The sequence below is a fragment of the Phoca vitulina genome, unplaced genomic scaffold (genome assembly GCF_004348235.1).
Source record: "Phoca vitulina isolate PV1807 unplaced genomic scaffold, GSC_HSeal_1.0 scaffold16, whole genome shotgun sequence".
NCBI classification, from domain to species: Eukaryota; Metazoa; Chordata; class Mammalia; order Carnivora; family Phocidae; genus Phoca; species Phoca vitulina.
Window position 1 is genome coordinate 3522491 of NW_022589719.1, and position 23122 is coordinate 3545612.

At 36.6% G+C, this 23122-nt stretch overlaps 1 protein-coding gene across 1 annotated transcript in view; it reads left to right on the top strand.

Moving 5' to 3' along the window:
• Nucleotides 1–10901: 10901 nt before the first annotated feature.
• Nucleotides 10902–23122, top strand: part of GAS2 (growth arrest specific 2) — a 118852-nt gene continuing 106631 nt past the window's right edge. The window contains exons 1-2 of the mRNA XM_032414973.1: nt 10902–11128; nt 21479–21600. Of these exons, the coding sequence (XP_032270864.1) occupies nt 10984–11128; nt 21479–21600 (267 nt within the window). The 5' untranslated portion in view covers nt 10902–10983. The remainder of the gene's footprint in view (nt 11129–21478; nt 21601–23122) is intronic.

A 23122-nucleotide genomic window follows, 5' to 3' on the forward strand; every position in this document is an offset into this window, starting at 1 on the left:
CTGAGCCCATTGCTTCATGTGGTTCTGCAGCACTCCTGCATGTCTTCAGGCTGCTTTCTGTATCATCACTCTCACCTGTCTCTCCAGCTATCACGTGCCATCTTTAAGTGCCTGTTTGCACTTATTTAGGAATATAAGAATGACTTGGTCCCCTTTGCAAATTTATCTTACCCAGCATCTCTTTCCACATGATTTAACGTCTTTCAACACGCCGTCTGATCCCCATCATCCAGTGAAGTTTTGCCCCACTTTTCGGAATAAGTGAGTATTATTTCTGCGAGGGAGAGAGAAGAGGGAGGAAAGAGGGAGGGGAAAGGGGAAGAGGAGAGGCTAACCTATAGATGAGGAAAAAATAAAGAATTCTATTGCTCATTTTCCATATATATATATATTAAGAGAAAAGGTCCAGTTCATATACAAGACAATATTGAAGGTTTAGAATGCCCAAAACACATATTAACCCCCAAACTTTCAATATGAGAATCCTCAAAGCTGTGATAACTTAAAAAGGAAAATTAAACTATGTTTTCTCTAAATCTGGCTTGACTTTTCTTCCTTATGCTGTCAAGCTTCAAGAACATATTTAGGCATTTTTTTTTTTTTTACCTCATTAGATGAGGAATTTGTTTCCTTCACCTTCACACTGGAGAGTATATTATGGTTGAGTCTATTGGGCCATGGTTTTCTAGGTTTTCTAAGATGACCATGTTTAGGTTGAGCCCAAGGCAAGAAAATTCTTGGACAAAGAGAGTGTCTGACAAATGTATCAATGGCCAATTGGAATACATAATTATTTTATTTTGAAAATCACAAAATAAAAAACAGGAGTTGTTACAAATGCTGAAAAAAATGTTAAATGAAAACATTTTGATGCCTCTTCAGAAATCTTTTGTACTATTTCTCTTTAATATTTTATTTATTTATTCTGAGTGAAAGGGGGGGAGTGGGGGGAGGGACAGAGGCAGAGGGAGAAAGAGAATCTCAAGCAGACTGCACACTGAGTGCAGATTCCTACACAGGGCTCAATCTCACAACCCTGAGATCATGACCTGAGCCAAAATCTAGAATCCGACGGTTAACCAACTGAGCCACCCAGGCGCTGCTTTCTTGTGGCTCTAGTTAAAAGGACAGAGGATCTGCTATAATACAGATACTAAAACTAAAAATACCTGGAGGGAAGGGCCTCTGAGGGAGTAATTTGAATGGCTGTGCTTTCCCAGTGCTTCTGTAAGCTTCCTTATTTTCCTACACCGGGTTGAGCATTGCTCCTAAATCAACAAAAATATTGCCAACACTTTGCTTTTTATATTATCAATATTGAACAATGTGACAAGAATATTTATATCTGTAGAGCAATAAGATATAAGATTTCAAAATTCATGGTGTTAGATTCTTTGAACTCTTATATACCCCAACGATACTTAAATTAACATCTATTGGCTGATGATATTTTGATCATGAAAAATTATCAAGGATGTTTGGCCTTTTACCTAACCGGCACAGATTCAGAAACTCAAGATACTTTATTGAGGCTCTTGGAATACTCAGATCTGGTTAAATTCTGAGAAATTTTATTATTCAGTGTCATTTACTCAAATTCATCAGTAACCTGCTCTGTGTGTTTTTTTGCCGTTGTTTATGTGTGGCGGATAATATAGGCTTTTTATAATGCTATTTCTCTTTAAAATGAGGAATGGTTCTTTTCACTGTCTTGTGGGAAGCCAAGGAGGACTATGGAGCTGACAGCTGCAACATCAAACCGAACTAAAATAAAAACCTTGGAGTTCCATGCCACCAAATTTTTCAATCTTTCTCCCTTTCTTCATTATTTGTACTGCTACTACAAGCAAATAACTGATGCAGTTTCTAGATGTTTTAGAGCGAACAACCACTTCCAGATGAAAGCATAATACATACAAAATGCCTTTTTTTTTTTTCAATTATATCTAAAATTTTCCACATCCCTTAGCTATGTGGATCTACAGGTAGCTTCTCTTTTGTGGGGATGGGTAAGGTAAGTTACTTACCATATAAAAAAAAAATGGTATCCAAGAGAGGATCAGAATATCTGTGTCAGTGCAATCCTATGCATTGGATGGAGACGCACAGGCAGCTGATGAACATGTGAACAAAATCACAACACAAAAGTTTTTTAATTTTCATGTCCACTCCGCGGGAAGTGGTAACCTGCCGCTATTAGGACACTCGGCAAGGGTCACATGTGTAGTAGAGGTGAAGCAGACACTTGAACATCTGTCCACTTCATGGGAAGACTTTTCATCTCAGAATACACGTACTAATAAACAACAGTTGGAGAAAATTGTCCATGACATTCAACATAAAGCTGAGCTTTAGCTGAGAGAAGGAAGGGTGGAATTGTATTTCCTTTGGTAAAGCGAAAACAGCCGTGAGTGCTGCCTATTCTAAAACCCTGACGTTTAAAAAGAATTGTAAGAAATCAAATTGTTCAATTTGGAACGAAGAGCGGCCGAAGTTACTGGAAAGCTCATGCCTCTGAGTCTGCAAAATCACCGGCCAGGAGAGCAAAACTTTTCCAACACCCAATTTTAATATTGTACTAAAGCCATTGACTCTGTTAAAAACCCTGGAGTTAAATATGATCCCCTCCCCACTGCACCCCCGCCCTTTCTCTCTTAAGTTAGAGTTTGGGGGACAAGGGGGCTGGAGCTTGGCCCCAATCTCGGAATTGCTGCCAAGGGCTTGTAATACAATCTCTCCCCATTTGAAGGGTAAATCAGTGTCAATTGCGTTTGCCGTCCACCAGAAAAAGTAAGCATTTTACTTCCGCTCGGTCTATGTGGACTGATGAAATGTAGGAAATCTGTTTCTGGCAGGGGGGAAAAATCGTTTTCCCAAACAGCACCGAGAGGAGCCATCAGAGAAGTATGAAGAGGGGCAGTGCGGCTGTAGCTGCTGCCGAGCTGTCGGGGTGCGGAGCGCGGCTGCTGCAGGACCTGCGCCGGGAGGGGGCCGGCCCCGAGACGCTGCGCGAGCCGAGCCGGGAGCCCCGGCGCCTCTGAGAGCCGCCAGCAGCCAGCTCCGGACGCCGGGTGAGCGAGGCGGGCCGGCCGGGTTCCCGCCGGCGCCGCCGCAGCCGCCGCGCGCGCTCGGCAGCGGGACTGCGGGAGCCCTGCCTGCGGGTGCGCGGGGGGCGGCGGGGGAGGGGCGCTCCGTGCGGTGACCTCGGGGGCGCGGCTGGGACGCGCGAGGAGCCGCGGACCGCTGGACGGGCTCTGGCGCTCAGTGGGTGGGCACTGCAGTGGGTGACTCGGATTCCCTGGATACAACCATGTGTCCCTCATCCCTATTGTGGAACAGCCCAGATGACTGCCGCACAGAGAGCCCGCTGGGGCGGCTCAGCCAACCAGGGACTGAAGTGAGGACTTCTCATTAGCACATGGATTCTAAACGCACACTTGTGCATTCGTGCGCCGGGGTCTCTGTGATGCATGCTCAGCGCGGGCGGTTGCTGGGGAGAGGGGAGCCGAGCGAGGGCGGTCTGCCTGGATGGATCCTGAGTGTTTTACTAGAGTGGAGGAGGCCGGGATGGCAGGAAAGAACACGACACTTAACGATTTGGGGAGATACTCCCTGTTTCCGACTGATGAGTTTCACAGAGTTGAGCTTTTTTTTTTCAAAAAAAAACACAAAACGTGAATAAACAAACGCTAGCCTATGAATCAACCCCCTTTGGGAAGATTTTTGCAGAGCAGTAGTGCTCTTTTCATCCAGAGAGCAGGGTTTTGGAATTCTAAATTGTTTGGGGAGCAGCAGGGGAGTCAACTTTGCTTTGGAGGCATTAGGTATTCCGGCAAAATTAAATCCTATCAGCCCAGGAAGGTAAATTGCCATTAAGCTAGCCCAGACATCCGAAGTTTCTACGGTCTTGACTAGAGAGGGAGCAAAAGCAGGGGTTAACAGATTCTGTTTTCGACATTCCAGGACAATTGGGGTAGGGGTGGGTTGTGCAGTACTTCCCTCCAGTTAACCTTTTCGGAAATCAAAGCCTTTACTTTCCCACCTTCTTCACCTTCATTCCCTCACCCTCCTTCACTTTCATCCACTTCTAGTGAAGAGTTTGCAAAACTTTACCGAACCTCTTGTAAACTCCTCCCTCTCTCCAAGTACCCTTTCCCACAAAGCTAAATCAGTTGTGAATAGGAGATCTTTTGTGGGGGAAATAAGATCTGCATGTGCACAGGAACACCCACTTGGCCTCCTAGTGTTAAAATAAAGGCTCAGACAGGTCGGATGTGCCAGCCAGGCAGGAAAAGTCCACCTTTTCCCCGCACCTAACGCTGAGATTCACAGCCGCAAGGCTGGGAAGGAGCCCTTGTGGCTCATTGCTTCCTTCCCCCAACCTCTTAGCCGAGGGGACGCTGATTAGCTGCAGCTGGGGTCTAGTTTGCCCAGCCTTTGAAATCGATCGATGGGCTCCTTCTCCAGGAATGCTCCCCCCCTAACTGCGGTGGAGGAGGTGGTGGCTCTGGTGGCCTTCTCCAACATGGGCGTCCTGGTTCTGACCGCCTAAGAGAAGGTAAGGGACAGATGTCTGAGGCGTGGGACAGACAGCTTTTGCAATGCACAGTGCAGCCTTCACACATGGCTCCTTGAATGGGCGCTGGAACGCAAAGGTAGCTTGAATTTCAGCGTGTGTGCTAACTAAACTTTGGGCTTATTTCTTCACTTTAGTGCTAAACGCCCTACTTCTGTGATGTGGACTGTGCTTTACTGGGAGATACAGTCACACAGCACATTTCTTTCACCTGGTGCAAAAGGTCATGCGATTGCCACTAAGTTTTCTAGAATCTTGGTAAGAAATCTTAGCTAAAGCTTCAACTTGCAGGTATGGTGAAATGTCAGGTCTTATATTAATCACAAGTACGTTATGTGTAATTTTAGAATTTTGATTCAAGCCTGCAAGTCTGTATTACAAACTTTTGGAATCTTTGGAAGGCCAAAGTTACCTTGGTTGAAAACAATGAGGCTCTGACAGTTTCTTTGCCGAGTTTTGTTAAAACTGCAACTGATGTTAAGGCTCTCTTGGTATCTTTGTGGTTTTGATATAGAGGCACAAACAGGATCCCACTATTTCTTTTCATTTCTTCTGAGCAACAATCAAGATTTTCCACTCAGTGTTTTCAGGCTAGAGAAAAGAACTGGAGAGAAGGTAGAAAATACCTCTTGTCAAAATGGGTAATGCTTGTGTAGTTTTTCTGTCCTAAATGTTTTCAGGGTCAATTGAGTTTTTACTACTGTTCTCCCCTTATATGAGACTGTATGCTATATATATATATATATATATATGCTATATATATATACACACACATATATTCAATACAATGTAGAACTCTGCTAGCTCTTAACTGCCTTATAGTTAGTAAAACAGAAGTCTTTGTATCACAAACAACATCAAAACCCCCAAAATGTTCTCATGAATTAAAGTTGACTTAATCAACTTAGATGAAATTTTGAGGTAAGTACGTAGTCTAATTGATTAATGACTTTCAGATGGTTTTCTATTCAAATTATGTTTCAAGTTAATCTGAAGGGGTCCAAAAACCAGTGCTAAATTCTTTGGAAGAATGGATTAGTAGGATTTTTAAAAACTTGAAAGAATTTCAAATGCCATGAAAATATAAGAATCAATCCCCACTTAGTGTTAATTTATTGGTCATGATTTGAGAAGGAATTCTTACAGATATACCATCATTTAGTTCAAGACAAATCATCATGGGGCTGCAAGAAGAGAAAGAGATTTCCTGGAAAAAAAAAAAAAACTTAGCATTACTCAAAATTGGGTGCCAGGAGAACTGAGTAGGATATTTTTAATGACTCTGACTAATAACCTTGTTACTTTGGGCAAAATATCTTAGGCCTCTAGTCTCTTATTAAAAACCAGGAATTTGCTACATCTTCTAATATCCATTTGAGTTTAAAGACTTTATTACATAATTAGAAAAATTGATAATGAGTGTCATTTTGCCTTTAGTCTTGGTGCTTTTTTAAAATTTGTGGACAAATTGTGCCTCTTAGCCAGAGTGTGGGTCCACTTCTAAGATCTAGAATAATCTTTCTGATTAAATTTTAGACTTTTATTTTCTAATTAGGGCCTTAGGTTAAGATTTGGTATTCATGGCATTGGTTGAGAATATGTAGCTTTGTAGAGATGTTATTGATTAGCCAAAATGAATCACATAGGAGGAAAGAACTCAGAATGAAGAGCCATCTAGAGTGGTCCTTGGTTATTAGTTCTTTGAATCTCAGTTGAAAGATAGCATTTTCTCCTTCTAAAATTTGAAAGGGTGTTTGGCTTGGGATGTTTTTTTGTTAGTTTAATTTTTTTTAAATGGTGTTATTGGCCTATAAATTTTGTTTCGTCATTGTTTCACACTCATAACACACAAAATTGAATAAAGGTGAGGTCAGTGCTACAGATCAGAACAAAGTTGGCCTTTAGGGATGGGTCCCTTGACTGTGGGTTCATTAGCACTCTGTTTTAAAAGGTTACCATTATGGAGTCTGTGTGTGTGTGTGTGTGTGTGTGTGTGTGTGTTGGGTGTGGGGGGAGTGTCGTGACATCCTTTCTCACTTATTTTTGAAGGTACAGGGTTCCCCTATTTTTAACTGTGTCAAAAATGAAGTATAATTTGTTACCAAACTTTGCTTTTAAAAACACATGTAAACTTCTCATTTTAGAGCTTAACATTTCATTCATCACCTGTCAATATGAAGAAAACTTTGGATTTTCCCTTTTTTATGGTTTTATTTCATAAATACTTTGTTTTCATTTCTCCTTTTTTGACTTTTTTTAGTGATTTATAGTTCTATAAAATATTTCTATTTTGTTACAGAACTATTTTTGTTTTTAAAATATGTCAATAGGAGTTTTATTTTGGCACATTTTCTATGAGGATGATTGAAGTTTAATTAGTATTTATCGGATATAAAATATATACCAAAAACTGGCACAAATATTTAATCTTCGAATTATATTTGAGGTATTTGCCTCCATTGTACACACTGGAAAACTCCAGTACAAAGAGAAAGTCATCCAACTGGAATAGAACAGCTATTAAATAGCTAGACAGTGGAGTCAGTATTTGACCCCAGCACTGCTGATTCCCAATCTAATATTCTATCCACTAATCAAGCTTCTTAGTGGATCTCATAGCAGACAGTAGTGATATAATGTTTATAAATTTACTCTTATTTTTCTTTCTTTCCAATTGATTTTCTATGTGATACATGTCAGCAAAGTCTAGAGATAGACTGGAAACCATCTTGGTAGTAATCAAAGCACACCTCTAGGGGGCGTGAAAGCATACGTTTTTTTCAGAGTCAAAACTATGATGTCTTCAACTGGGATTCTGGAGCAACAGACTAAACAGTCTTTAAACATGTGATATTTTACTTATGGAGTCATTAATTTTTTCTTCTTCCCCTGGGCTAGTTCAGTCTCATCATAGTCATAATGGTTATTCCAGAATCAGTTCTACTATGGAAAGAAAGAAAAAATAATACACACACACATTCTTTGAAGAATTCTGTATTAAATTTCTGCATGTTTTTCCCTTTAAGTTTTATTTTTCTGAATTCCAAATCCCGAGGGTTGAGTTATTCATTTTTAGATAGACCCATACAGCTTGGAGAAGCCATAGTTCAGAGAGTCATAGAAGCATTTGAGTCCTTCTGTTTCCAAAGCAATTGGCTTTGCTTAGTACTTACCAAAGTCACTTATCAAGCTTTTAAAATATTTAGATTATCTGAATTTTCATGGTAACATCTTTCAGTGTTTAGATATCTTATATAAAATATTTTTCTTTCCCCAAAACCTAACTTTTTTTCAGTCTAATGGATCCTTAATCATTTTATTTCCCATCTTTAAAAGCTACTCCTTGGCATCTCTTCTGGTTTTTGAAAACTTTTGAATAATTCAAAGGATCAGAAATTATCTTTTAGTTATAGTGTGTTCTTTGTGATCTAACTCAACTCATCCAGTTGGTTAAAGTTGAAAATTCTAAAAAGGTTACAATCCCGTAGTGATCTTTTTATCTGAGTAATATAAATTTATTTGATTGTTATTCATACCAGTTTAATCACTTCGATTAGAAACTACTTCACCATGGGATAATTCTTCCACACTCCAAAGTCTGATCCTAACTGGATTCATTTCTGTGTTTCCTATTCATGTCTCTGCCATGTTTAAATCGAAGACTTCCGTGTAGTGACTTTCAATTGAACCACAAAGTCATGCTAGATTTGATGGTGATTTGAAATATGAAAAATGGATCAGGAGAACTTGGGTTGAAATCCCGATTTTTTTCCCAAGGCACGTAAACATAAGAGTCCCTATCTATGACAGTGACTTTAGGTGTCCATATATTTGGCATATGTTTAATTGTTTACTTCTATCACCTGCTAATTACCCACTAAACCTTCTTTCTCCCACTTTGGCTTCCTGGGGAAATAAAATCTTATTATTGTTTTTTTTCCCCTTTGTATGTAATTTTGATTATATCCGAAGCAGCATAACAAAAATTGCTTAATTACTCTTATTGTTTTTACTTACTGATCATCTATAAATATTAGAAGATAGCTTGAATTACATTTCTGGCAAAATACAGGACAGACTACATGAGAAATAAATGTGCCACTGTCAAGGAAAAGAAAAACTTCACTGTTTGGAAGGATTGAGGGGAAGGATTGTGTCCCTCTGGCTCATTGCAACTGTTACATGCCATTAGGCTTACTGTAAACTATCCCTTGATGAATTCTTTGCTGGACAATGAGCTTAAGAATCTGAGGTGTCTTCTTGTTTTTACAGAGCAAAATAGGATTCTGGTGCTTAAATGAAAGTTTGCAGAGCACATAATAGGATGTAGATAAAGTTACTGAACTATCACATCTCACTTTCAGGAAAGTAGTGGGAGAGATTGTGTCTTGAGAAGAAAGGCATTTTAGAGGTAACCCTTTTAAGATTTCAATTAGTTATTTAAATGTATGAATCATGTGCTTAAATGTATTATTACTTAAATGTTTGTTCTGAGGCTAGCTAGCCTATAGGAATCCTAACCAGCCACAGGGAGATGTCTTGTTTTCCTGGGACTGGACCTATTTTTAAAAGAACTGGAGCAAAATGTTTTAGATTTCTGGTATTTAATCACAGGGTTTGGAGAAAGCTTCAGGACATTATATGAATAATATAATTAACTGCAAAAAAATAGGCAATGATGATATTCTGGCTTCTGTAATGATAATTTAGTAACATATGACAAAATGTATTAAGTATCTTTCACATTTGCACTGGTTCACTTTAGATAATTAGATATATAGAGATTTATAAAAAAATGTTTTCAAAGATAATTTTTGTTAATTTTTTTGCAAAAAGTTATTCCAACGCATAATTGCTTTGGAAATGAAATTGCCTATGTTTTTAAATTATACATTTATGACGCTTTTTAGGTGTTGACTCACGTTACCAGTCTTTTCTAATATTACACCAAAATGTTTGGGAGACAGTCACATTTTGCAATTTTCTGAACACCAATGTTGTCTTATTTTTTTTCCAAAAGCAGTCTTAAAAGGCAAAAAATTAAGCTATGCTAAGAGAATTAGAGTTTAATAAGTAAAAAGGAATATTATGTAAAGAATAAAACTGACAGAAGTGTATATAACTTATATTGGTAAATTTAAAATACCATAAATATTGAAATATAGCTGAAAACCCCATTATATCCTATCATACTTCTTTCCAGCTGCAAATATTTTCATTTTCATTAGTCATACAACAAGTGGTTATTTCATATGCACTATTTATATACAGAATAGAGTCCTACACATTGTTAAACTGATGAGTTTGTTTACCTTAGCTACTTCAATATTACTTCTATAGTCTTAGGTCCTATAAATGATGCATGCAAAGTGCTACATTCAAGGCCAAGTATATATTCAAACATCCTTTCTATAATCCACGCAGGGGACTGTGCCACTCATAAGGTGGTCGGGTTAATGAAATCATCTTTTATTTTATAGACCTAAGACATTTCACTACTTCTACTCTAAAGATGATTGCAAGCAAAACTAGTCTGTAAAATATATAAAGTGGGAAGACAAAAGTAAGATAAAAGAAAACCCTATGGCAGTATTTATTAGGATTGTGTGTAATTCTCGTGGGTTCTTGATGAATCTATTTTGTAAAATGTATCATTCTGGAAAGAATAATGGTCTTAGAGTATGAAGACCGAGGTTCAAGCCTGACTCTGCCATGATCTGGTATATGATCTTGGTTAAGTCATTTATCCTCTCTTGTTTTTTTTTTTTTTCATTAACTCTAAGATGAGAAAAGTGTAGTAGGTACTCTTTGAAAGCACCTCCTTTCCTGTCTCCCCACCAGTTCTCTAAACTGTGAGTCCATGATAGTTTACCCATATGCAAAGAACCAAGTGCTCTGCTTAATCTTACAGGTAATAGTTTTAAGAAAAGTCCTAAGTTTACAGTAAATTGTACAAATTATGTCATTGCTTGCACTCAGTACTAAAATTCTGTGGAAATCTATGGTTTCAGACATTAGCCAAAACATTGGGAGTTTACAATTTGGACACTAAAATTTTAATCAAGCCCTTTTTATTACTTTTGAATAAGTGGAATTTCTTGCCTTGCAAGCTGACTTTTTCCAGTATAATGTTTTACATGAGCTTAGAGCTTAGTGTTTGATTTTTCTATTTGACCTTAGATGGCTGGCATTTCCTACCAGGTGTTTGGTCGAAAGGGATAGGCCCAGTATAGGAAAAGCAAATAGTGTCTCATGGGGTTTAATAATTAATAACCTGACCTGTCATCAAAGCGTCCATGGACCTTGTTCCTTACTATGTCATGGGCAGAAAGATTTTAACAAGAGACGTCTATGTAAAAAGCAACTGCTCTTTTGTTTCCAAAACAGGGATTACAAGTGGATAAATAATGTGCACTGCTCTGAGCCCAAAGGTACGCAGTGGACCTGGCCTCTCGGATATGCATCAGTATAGCCAATGGCTGGCGAGCAGACATGAAGCTAACTTGCTACCGATGAAGGAAGATCTGGCCTTGTGGTTAACCAATCTATTAGGTAAGGTTATAAGATCTCATTTGGGGAGCAAAGATAACAGTTTTTTTCCCCCTCACCTCATGTCATGTCCTTCACCTAGGCACGTGACAGCCCCTTGGTAAGAACAATTTCATTATTTGGATTTTACATCTGGGCAACCTGAAACATGTGGAAAATTTGAATGAATTTCTCAATATCTCTCACATGAACTGTGCTTAGTAATTCCAGTGTCACTCACGGAAGGGTGGAAATGTATGGCCAAAATGCTTATTTCATCTATATGCTGATCTGATTGATTTTGGATTTTTCTTTCATGCAGCTGACCACTTTGACCTGTTCTTTTGACACTGTACTCAGACCACAGTCTGTGAAATTCTGACTTCCAAAACTAGATTTCTTTGCCCTACTTTCATAGCACACCTTCTGAAACTGCTGAATGCCCAAGCTCTAGTACAAAAACATCTATCCTTTGTCTAAATGAGCTAACCGGAGTCATCCAACCTTGAACTGAAATTTTTCTTCTCATTTTGCTTTTGTTTTTAAGCATTCTTCTAAAAGTTGTCTCTGAGAAACATGCTACCTCATGCTAAGGCTGTGTCTTTTTTTTTTTTTATTTCTATTGTGCCCTCATATTCATAGGATAAAATTTCAACCATGTGCAAAATGGAATCATACATTTAAAGGATCATCATCTAGAGCAGTGCTGTTTTCACCAGTAGTTTTTCACAGAGAACAGAATGAAAACCTGAGGGAAGGACCCTTATAGACATATGAGAGAGAAGATTTGAATATTGAGTAAGCATAGAATTTATATGGTGCTTTATCATTTGCAGAAGGGATTTCACTAACATTATTTTCTTATTTAAAGAATCCTTCGAGGCAAGTATTTTTTTTCTCCCCACTTTCTAGCTGATGGAACTAAGGAGCTTAGTGAGGAGCACCCTGTTTATCTAAAGTCCTAGCAAGGTTTTAACAAGGTTCAGCAAGAATTTAACACATTTTAGCAAAATGTTCTTTCTGCTCACCATGGCTCTGGGGTTTTGCGTGGCTGTTACATTTTTTTAAGCCTTCATCCGAAGGGTAGATGTCTCCTTTTTCCTCAGTGTGTACACTATTTTGACGCCTCTATGTAGTGTAGCTGGAGCTGCTGCCTATGGGTGTGCAGGGCTCCCAGCCACAGGGTAAGGGCAGAAATGCGGAAGGCATCCCTGGGAAGACCCTTCACTACGCTATGGCGCTATATCCCCTAGAAGGAAGGGGCTACCCCCTTTTAAAGACATCCCTACAAAGGAGGAGTTTTTATCTTCATCACATACAGGGAGTCAAGTTTGTCTAAGCAGATGGATTTTTTCTTTCTCTTTCCCTCTTTTTTATTTTATTTTTTATTTTTTTGTCTCTCGGGGATTCACTAATGATTGTTACATAAGTAATTGATTATTAACTTTGAGCCGTCCTCAGCTATGGGCTATCTCAAGTACAGCCGCACAGAGCAGGACTTAGGAGCACAGACTTGACCCTGTATTGTTTGAACCCCAGATCTGCCACTTACTAGCAATATGATCTTGGGCAAGTGACTCACCCTGTCTGTGCCTCAGTCTCCTCATCGGTAAAGTGGTAATAATAGTAGTGTCTCCTTTGCAGGGTTGCTGTTGGATTAAATGATTACAATAGGTGTACTACTTAGTGCTAGGCATATTGTAAATACTATATGCTTGTCATTGTTATTCCATTTACATAGTTCAGTGATACTGTTAATGTGATTCTTGTGGATAAATTTGTATGTTCAACAAATATTTGAGCGTGCAGCATAATATGTTAGTTTAAAAAATGGACTCTGGAATTAGAATGCTTGAATTCAAATCTCAGTTCCACAAGTTACCAGCTCTGTTATACTAGGCAAGTGTCTTAATGCAATGTGCCTCAATGTTGTCATCTGAAAAACAAGTATACTACTAATAACAACCTCATAGGATTGTTGGAAATTTGAATGAGATCCCCAGCTTTAGAACAAGACCTGGCACATAATAATCAACTAGCTAGTAAATGCTAACTATTGCAATTAACTGTGTTTCAGACACAGTCTGCTAAGTGCTGGAGGGTAGAATAGTGATTGGGAATGAGTACCAGTTCTTATAGGGCTTGGAATAGATTGAAAAAGAAGTATTTTAAATAAAGTGAATAAATAATTCATTAATTGGGCTTGTTTTAAACACTAAAAGATATAAGTTGCAATAAGAATGTAAAAAGAAGGAAGTGGGAATGGAGTAAAACATCAGAGGGCTTGGGGTGGGGGAATCCCCTTTAAAAGGTCTTATATTTAATTAAGAACTGAAGAATAATTAATAGCTAGCTAGACAAAGCATGGGAGAAGAGGCTGAGTGGAAGGAACAGCATACACGGAGACAGGAAGGAGTTTGGTACCTTGGAAGAACTGAATGAAGGCTAGCATCAACAGCAGTGATCAAGAGGGGGGAAAGTTTCATGTGATTTGTTGGGGCTAGGTTGCATACTGCTTTGAAGACAGTGTTAAGGAGCTTTATAATTTATTGTATGATCAAGGAGGAGCCATTGAGGTGTTCTAGGCAGGGAAAGATTGTGATTATAGTATAGTATGATTGTGTAGGCATGTTCCAAGGTCCCATGACATGTCATCAAAGCCGTCATTTAGTGAATATGATCATTTACAAAGCAGTTTAACCAGGGTAAGCAGCCCAACACATCCCCAAAGAATAGAGAGTCAGTGTGTGTGTAATGGAAAGATCCTTGGACCATAAGTCAGGAGACCTGGCTCCTAACTTGGTGTCAGGAGACCTGGCTTCTGATTCTGGCTCTGCCACTCAATAGGAAATTTGCCCAAAGTCACTCAGCTATCTTTTCTGGGCTCAGTGTCCTCAACCATAAAATGAAGGGCTTGGAGTGGATGATCTCTAATGTCCTTTCCAGTTCCAAAAGTCTAGGTTTCCAAGAAATCCATCTCTTGAGACCTAGTTTGAGATCATCAATATGCATAAACAAGGAGAAAGCAATTTACATAAATGAATAATCTTTCTTTTAAAGAAGAAGAAGAATTTTTTTGATGCTAGTAGTTGGTAACAAAAATGGCTTGTGAATTTTTCTCAGAAAAGGAATCTTCAAGATATAGTAAAGTACAACCTTGCGTTGACTTAAATTCATAAAAGTAGATAGATAATAGCTTTCAAGTGAATATCCTCATGGTAACTTAGAAAGTAGACCAATAACTTGAGATTATTTTAAAGTGGTAAAACATTTGGAGTTAAGAAAATACACTATGTACTAGAATGGTGATAATAAGGAGGGGAGAAAAAATGTATGGTTATGTAAGAAGATATTTTTATTATACATAATAGATATATTTAGAATTCACATATTTTGGAAATGGAACCATTAAAGTAAATTTTAAAATTATTATTGACCATTTTATCACCTCAAATATTTGCAAATTTACATTGTGTAGCTCTCTTTCAAGTCTTATTTTTCATCTATTTGAAAGCTAGAGATGTTTTGAAAATAGTTTCGAAGTTGATACTGTCTCCAGGTAAAGCATCTGCCTTTTTTGGATAGGTAGAAATTTACATACTAAATTAAAGCTTCTAATTAGGTAATGATGTGCACTTACTCGTAGAAAGGCTTTCTGTCTCTTTTTAGTAATACTTGATTGAAATATAACTTTTTTTCCTTTTATGTCTTTCAAAAGGAGTATTAATGTTTTTCTAAATTCATGTATATCTGGCCCTATATATAAAATGTCAACTAGAAGGTGTAGTTTCTTAAAGAACACTCAATATGTATTCAGATTTTTTTTGATAGATAAAAATGTTTGATAGAGAAAAAATTATTTCATTGGTTCATAGACCGGTATTCACATTCATGCCATATATGGAGGTATAATACATAATTTTCAGGTACTATATACTTACTTAATCAGTGACAATAATAAATACCACTTTACATTCTTAGGCATAGAATTAAAGCAACAATGGCAAATTTTTAGATTAAAATTTATATATTAGAATATTAAATGCTAGCTATGTTGTGATAAATTAACTAGTTAAGATGAATAAATAGTTACTTTAGTTGGGATTTGTTTATGAGATAGCATACCAATTTGATTCATGAGAAGATCATCATGTAATGCTTACTGACTACTCACATATCCTTGGAAATATCTACTAATGTTGTTGAAAATAGTCTTTGTAGTCCAAGTATGTTTTCTAATAGCTGGCACCATGGTGCATTTTATGACCAACTTTTCAGAAAAGACAGCAAATGAATCCCAAAGATCCCTTTATTCTTCCCTATAAAACATTTCTCTGGCCATTGTCCCCTCCTATACATTAAATGTATACATTTCGTCTTTATTTTTGGTCTTCTGTCTTGTTACTTTTGTTCATGAACTTGCTATTGCCCATTTATTATTTAACTGTGTCCTTAGGACATATTTGAGCACCAGATGATTATACAAATAAATCTTGGGGAGACATTTAATTGTTACTTTGAATAAGCAGCATGTTATTAAATTAACAGTCCCAGATTATAGCATCACCCATCACTCAAATACATGAGGTACGTTCTATGAATTTCATGATTGCTGATGGAGTATCGAAGATTGTTGTTGGCTTCACTTTGAAATGAATACACTAATGTAAATGTTCTCAAATTGTTTATTTCACTTGTCTTTCTTTAATCATTTGAAAATAATGGTCTACCTTTATTTGGTTATTAACACTATATGAACCATATGGCAATATATTTTTGAGAGAAGCTTTTAGTTATTAAGCATCAAAGAAATTGACATTGTTTTTAAAGATTATAGATTTTTAGATTGTAAGTATATATGTATTTGGATATATGCAGGGACTTTGAGTAAATTATAAAATATATTACAAATTTATGTTCAATTGATTTCACTTAAATTTAGAAATGCATCATAATAATTGATACTATGGTGATTTACCCTTTGTCTGACTTTCCCTACATGCACAGAAAAGAAAATCCAGTTGTGATATGCTTAATATGATCAATAAATAATATTTCAAAAATTTCAGTTATTTCTAAAATTAATCATATTTCAGCATTAACAAGTTAAGCACCTATTTATTGGAGTTGCCGCTGTTAAATGCAACTGCTGTCTAATGAGCTTGGAACAGCTTTCCTTTCTTTTTTTTTTTCCTAAAGCCCTTTACCAGATCCTTATCCTGCAATGTTCTCATATTCTGGATATAGTCAATAAAAATTCCTTAGGAAAGGTGGTATCTTATGCTAGTTCAAAAGTTTAAAGAATCAAATTCATGTTCACAAATTGACACCTTTCAGAGATGATAATGCCTCATTTTTTTACCCAACGTTTCCAACAGAAACAGCTTTGTCTTTTCTTGATAGAAATGCAGGGTAGATACTTTGAATCAGCAGGGAGCAGGTGTTGATCTAGGGCTTCTGGATATAACGAATCATTTCCTATCTCCCAGCCTTCAAAACACTGAATAATCTGAGTTAAAACAGCAGATGAGTTGCTTTGAGCTCTCCAATTAGAGAAATATACGAGGATTAAGAGGTACACTTGAGTTTGCCGCAGAGTTGGGTCCTGTCTGCATTAGCTTTAGAGATGATACATACACCAGTTTTCTGCAGTGAATCAGGCCACACATCAGAACATCTTGAATGACTTTCTCAGCCATTTCTCAGTCTGCACCGTGCACTGCTCTTCAGTCTTTAGCAACAGTATCTTCAGCCCCAAGTGGCTTTTGTTTGTTGTTGTTGTTTCAGAAAGGCTTTGTTGGAGTTCTACAAAGAAAAAGACAGTAGAATTAGGGAGAATACTTTATTATAGAAAATAGCTATTTGTGTATTCAGCAAATATTTGTTTAAGTAGCCAAGCATAGTGGCTAGGAGCATTAGACTCTAAACCTAGATATCATGGGTTAAAGATCCAGATTCACTGAGTAAACCTAGATATCATGGGTTAAAGATCCAGATTCACTGAGTAAACCTAGATATCATTGGGTAAAGATCCAGATTCACTGAGTAACTTTAAGCAAATTACTTAATCTAATACCTCAGTTTCATCATCTGTAAAATGGATACAATAATAGCACCCACTTCACAGATTGGTGAGGAGATTAAAAACATGAATGCATGTAAAGTGCCTGGCATATAGTTAAGTCTCAAGTGTTAAATATCATTATTAGATGTTATCATATCTTTAGGAACCCGAGTTTAGTACTGCTAACTTACTGGGAGGAAAACTTTTTTTCTCAGCAAAGTAGAAGGTAAAAAGGATTCTTTTTCCAGGTGGCTTCAGTCTAAAACACTACTGATTGATACTTAATCATTATGGAAATTATGGTAAGCACATACTTCTGGGAGGAATGTACTGATGTGTATAAGCATGTGTGCTGATTTAGTTACTTGGCAAAAAATTTCAGGCAGATCTTTATTTCATATTATTATGCCCTAGCATTTTATGAGGAAGTGACTAACCACAATCTTTAACCAAATTCCCTGATCTTTGTCTATTGGCAAGCTGTCAATCATACTGAATTGGTGGTATGAAGATCAGAGTCCACAATTATGAACTCAAGAAGTAATATCTTTACTAGATAAAATAGACTAGGCTATTTTTTTTTTTAAGTAGGCTCCATGCCCAGCGTGGAGCCCAACATAGGGCTTGAACTCACAACCCTGAGATCAGGACCTATGCTGAGATCAAGAGTCAGAGGCTCAACCAACTGAGCCACCCAGACACCCCTAGACTAGGCTATTTTAGATTAACCTTCAAGTCAATACTCTTTACACTCCAGTGTGGGTCAGTCGGTACTCCAAGATGATTTAATTGTATCTATTCATTGCCATATCTTTTCCTAAACATACCAATAACATGGAAGGACAGAGCTGGGGAAGAAGTGATTCTATGATTCTAGAATCCTACTGCATCTAGTATTTATAATCTAATGTCTCAAAAAAGCTACACAATTCTGATTAAAGAAAATCTGGTTTTGCCTAACAGAGGTATTTAGCTTTTTATAATGTTTACTTGAGAAATTGTAATTAGTGCTTCATATAGCTTGTTCTAATGGACTTGTCATGGTTAAACTGAGCTAAATTCATGTGACGATTTTTAAAAAATTTTTGGTAATATTAATGTAAGAGTGAGATAATATATCATTCCATATAAAGATTATATTGATCTCTTACAATTATAAAGTATGTTTAAAATGTGTATTTTATGATTCTTTGGGTGGAAAATATGTTACATATGAAGATTTTAAAAAACTTCTCCATCTTGCATTTTTCCTTCATTTGAGGCAGTATGTTTCAACTATAAAGTACGTAACCGTGTCTGTTTTAGCAAAAAAAAAAAAAAAAATCCAACTTTTGGAGCTATAAAATATACAGAATTGAAAGCTGACACCTAATATATTTTTCATTAGATACAGATGTTTAATGTAAATTCTTTCTTCAAGTATTCATGAAAATCAGAATATCTAAAAATTTTCAGGTATAATGCATAAAAAGTAAAAATCATACCTTTTGGTAAATTGCTAATAACTTTCTTAATGAAAGGCATTTTTCTTTTTATACTTTACAAGTTCTTTTAAATTCATTGTAATCATCTTGTCACTTAACATTATGAATAGAATCTTTAAATTGCCATGGAATGTAATGAAATATGAATACCTAAAGACCTCTTTCAAATGTAGAGAATCTTATAACTAATTTATGAAGGAATCATTCAATAATTTGGAGTAAAATTTATCTTCTTTACCTTGAAATTTAATTGATAATTTTGAAAATATTTCTAATATTTACTTTTCATACTTATTTCCAAAATAACTTTCTTATTAGCAAATGCAGGCCAATATGGTGTATGCATAATACAAATTTTGTTGTGCTCACTTTTTGTATCTTGAGAATATTACTTTCATTCCTGAATTAAGTTGAGCTGCATACAATTTTGAAATAATAGTAGTTTTGTATAGGCTACTTCTGTGGTGAGTAGTTAAAGCTACTGATGTTTTGCCAACTGCAGAAGTCATTATCCTTACTGGGGACTAAAATGCAAAGTATCCAGTAGGGAAAAAAGAACATTTTTAAAAAGGTAATTTTCTTTCCTTCTTTACCTGCCCTTCCCCCAAAACAGTAAAAAAAAAAAAAAAATTTCAAATGGATGTTTCTTGAAATCCAAATATATTACATATCATGTGTTGAACTTTAAGCCAGTGGTTTATCTGTTGTTCCAGTTGGGTTATATTTAAGTGTTCATGGAATTGAACTGCATACATTTTTTCTTAAGATAAAAGCTAATCCTATGAGAATCTCCATATAAAATTTTAAAGTGTTCCTTTCTTTTTTGCCTTAACTTAACTACTTTTTACAAAAATAATATCCAACATTTTGTCAAAGTTTTCCAGCAGTTTATTTCTTCATTTGTTAATTTACATGTTCACTGAACATATTTTCTAGGTACCTACTATGATAATAACATACTTACATCTGTAGGAACACACACACACACACACACACAACATGCCCCAAGAGGTTTGAGGAAGACATGAACTTTACACGAACATATTAGTAAAAATAGAAGAGGTTTGATAAGTTGCCAAAATGAGTGATGCTTTTGAACGCAACCATATAGAAAAGAGATCAGTATGCACTGGGAGAATCTCTTTCTGGATTTCTGATTAAAGGAAAGCTAGGACTTGGTCAGGAGATGCAAGGGAAGAGGACATTGTAGCCAGGAGCCATGCCAGGAAGAAAGGCTTCACAGTAGGAATGAGAATGTCTTGCTGGAGGAACTGTGAAGGCAGGGTGCAGACCAAGAATCAAGGAGAGTATAAGGATGTTAGATTAGAAAGGTGGGTTAGAGGCATAAGGGTCAGCCTTTGGATATGTTCAAGTGGATATATTTCATATTTTGGGTGGAAGAGAAGACTAGGGACTATGCAATGAAGAAGAATAATGACCCAGTGAATGTGGTGTTTAGCAATAATAATTTTAGCAATGAGTGTGATATGTATTGGAGAGAGAAGTTGAGGACAGGGAATAGCCACTGTTTTTGTCGCTAGAGGTTTAGGTATCAAATCATGAAAATTTTTATTATGATTATGGTACTGGAAACAGAAGAAAGCATGAATCTACAGGACTTGTGACCAATATGTTATAGGAAATTAAAGCAGGGAAATAAAATATGCTGAAACTTAGAGAATTAGAGCACCAGGAAAAGGAGAGAGCTTTGGGGGAAATGAATTTGAGGAGCATATAAGAAAAAAATTAGTGGGTTTATAAGGCTGAGGGAAAGAAGGAATCAGGAGTGACAGGTAGAGGGTTTCTCATGGGGGGTGATAAAAATGTCCTGAGATTGTTCGTGGTGATGACTGCACAACTCTGAATGTACTAAAAGCCACTGAATTATACACTTAAAATGGGTGAATGGTAAGGCATGTGAATTATATCACAATAAAGCCATTACAAAATTAAAGGAGAAAAAGAAACAAAATATGTTTTGGGAGAATATAAAAAAGCAGACAACCTTTAACTGGTTAAATGTCAGGGATAGACAACTGTTAATAATGTTCATAAGAGCAGTAGTAGAAGCTGAGTGGTTTTGAGAAGAGAGAAGAACAGAGACTGAACCTGATAATCCACAGTTCAAAGATGGTGGCAGGAAGACGGAATGGTTAGAGAGGTAGTCTTTCAGAAATTATCACTTGTATTGGTTTTGCCTGCATTATCTTAATCAGGAAAACAAATTCAACAGAACTTAGAAACGTGGTTTATACATTGGTCATGCTAGTACAGTTGCCAATGGTGGTTGATTTTTGATGTAGCATGCCTCTATTTCAAATTAAAGAAAAGAGAGCTTTGGTGTTCTTGTCATCAAAGACATAAGCAAAACACAGAATGACCATTCTGCTTTCTGTCTTTGCCTTGCAGCCCAGAGTAATTGAATGGGCTATTGAGGATGACAACTGAATGAATCTCAGAGGTCAAACTGTACAATCATTGGTAAAACGGTTTGAGTTTCATTGACTGGTTGGTTTTTATTCCTCTTGATTGCCAAGTGGTGGGACTTTCACATAGGATATCATTTTGCCACTTCTAATGTGAAAGAAAATTTTTATGCAGTTGAAATTATGTTATGAAAATATAAAATGTTCGGTTCTTGCCACTAAAGGAAAACATAAAATTCCAAAGAAACAATTCTTTCCTTGAGTTCCCATCCCAGGTATATGTAACTCAGCTGGAATAGAAATTTTGGTGATAAAAACTGTGTCAAATACGTTGGCATGAATGTCACATTTGCATTGGGGAATGATTGTGTTTTTATAATGCTTCTTTTTGTTACTGTAGGGAAGGAGATTACAGCAGAAACTTTTATGGAAAAATTGGATAATGGTGCCTTGCTCTGTCAACTTGCAGAAACTATGCAGGAGAAATTCAAAGAGGGCATGGATGCTAACAAGCCTCCAAAGGTAAAAGACCCCCAGGCAAAAATCATTCAGGGGGTAGATTACATTTATAGTTGCTTATTAACAGAGTTTTAGTATTTTGTTGTCAATGGCTATATTAATATGTCTATTAACAAAACACAGAGGGTGCATTTTAATTAGGCAACATGTTATTTGAACTCTAATTACATAAATTACATAATCCTTTTGGTAAGTCTAATTAACTAGAAGGTTATGGAAATTGATGGTATTAATACAAAACAAAGACTGTGTATAAACTGGTTGAATCTGATGTATTGATTACAAATTTAGCACAGAAATGATTTATGTCATCAGGAGGTGAAAAAAATCTGGGCAAGAAATGTTTACTAAATAGGTCTTTGTTTCCAAATAGATCATTATGGTGGATTATTAGAACAAAATGTCTAGAGTGTATGATATATTTTTTTTAAATAAGTTGTAGCTTTGAACTAAGTCACTTCAGACAATTTTTTTTTCTAACTGCTCAGATTTCTGCACTTTTTTAAAATTTATTTATTTATTTGAGATATATATATATATATAGAGAGAGAGCATGCTGTGCACATGCACTTGGGGCTGGGAGGGGGACAGGGGCAGATGGAGAGGGAGAGAGAGAATCTCAAGCAGACTCCCCACTGAGCATGGAGACCAACCTGGGGCTCAATCCCACGACACTGAGATCATGACCTGAGCCAGAATCAAGAGTTGGACACTTCACTGACTGAGCCACGAAGGTGCCCCCACATAATTCTTTTATGATTATTATAAGCACATAATGAGAGTATGGTGCTTGATACTTTTTGAAGGAAACAAAATAGATGACACTTCTTGATTTTTAATAGAGAAGGAAAAAGGTAAAGAAAAAATAAGGTTAAAATAATGTTGAAAACAGCTTTAAATGAAATGAAAATGAAATTGAAATGAATGAAATGAAAATTTTAGGAATGGTTAGATTGGCTGTAACTCTGGAAAAAAAAAATCCAGTAAAACTGATAACTTATGTATAGTTTCTTTATGATTGCTGAACTAAAATTAGAACACATATCAAGCTCCTTAAAATCATGTATTTTTTTTACAGCACTGTACTTACTTTGGGGGTTATATTTCATATCACTCTGTAAAGTACTATATGCTATTATACAAAGTCTCTCCATTTTTTTTTCATCTTAAAAGCAGCTCTGTGAAAGTATTAGTTAATTCAGTGGTTCCCAAACCTTGCTGCACACTGGAATCACTTGAGTATCTTTAAAATTTACTCAGACTGGGCTCCCGTACCTGAACATCCTGATTTAATCTCTATGGGGTGCAGCCTGGGGATTGGGATGTCTCCAAAGCTCTGCAGGTGATTCTAATGTGCAGCAAAATTTGGAAACCACTGTGTTGATATTTTTTTTCTCTTTCGGATAGATGCAGACTAAGTGGTCTGTGTGAGATCCCCTGGCTAGTAAGTGACAGAGCAAGACTTTGATATGGACGTCCTCTTTCTGAGCCTGGTGCACCTCGTTTTAGCTCACTGCGGGTAGTA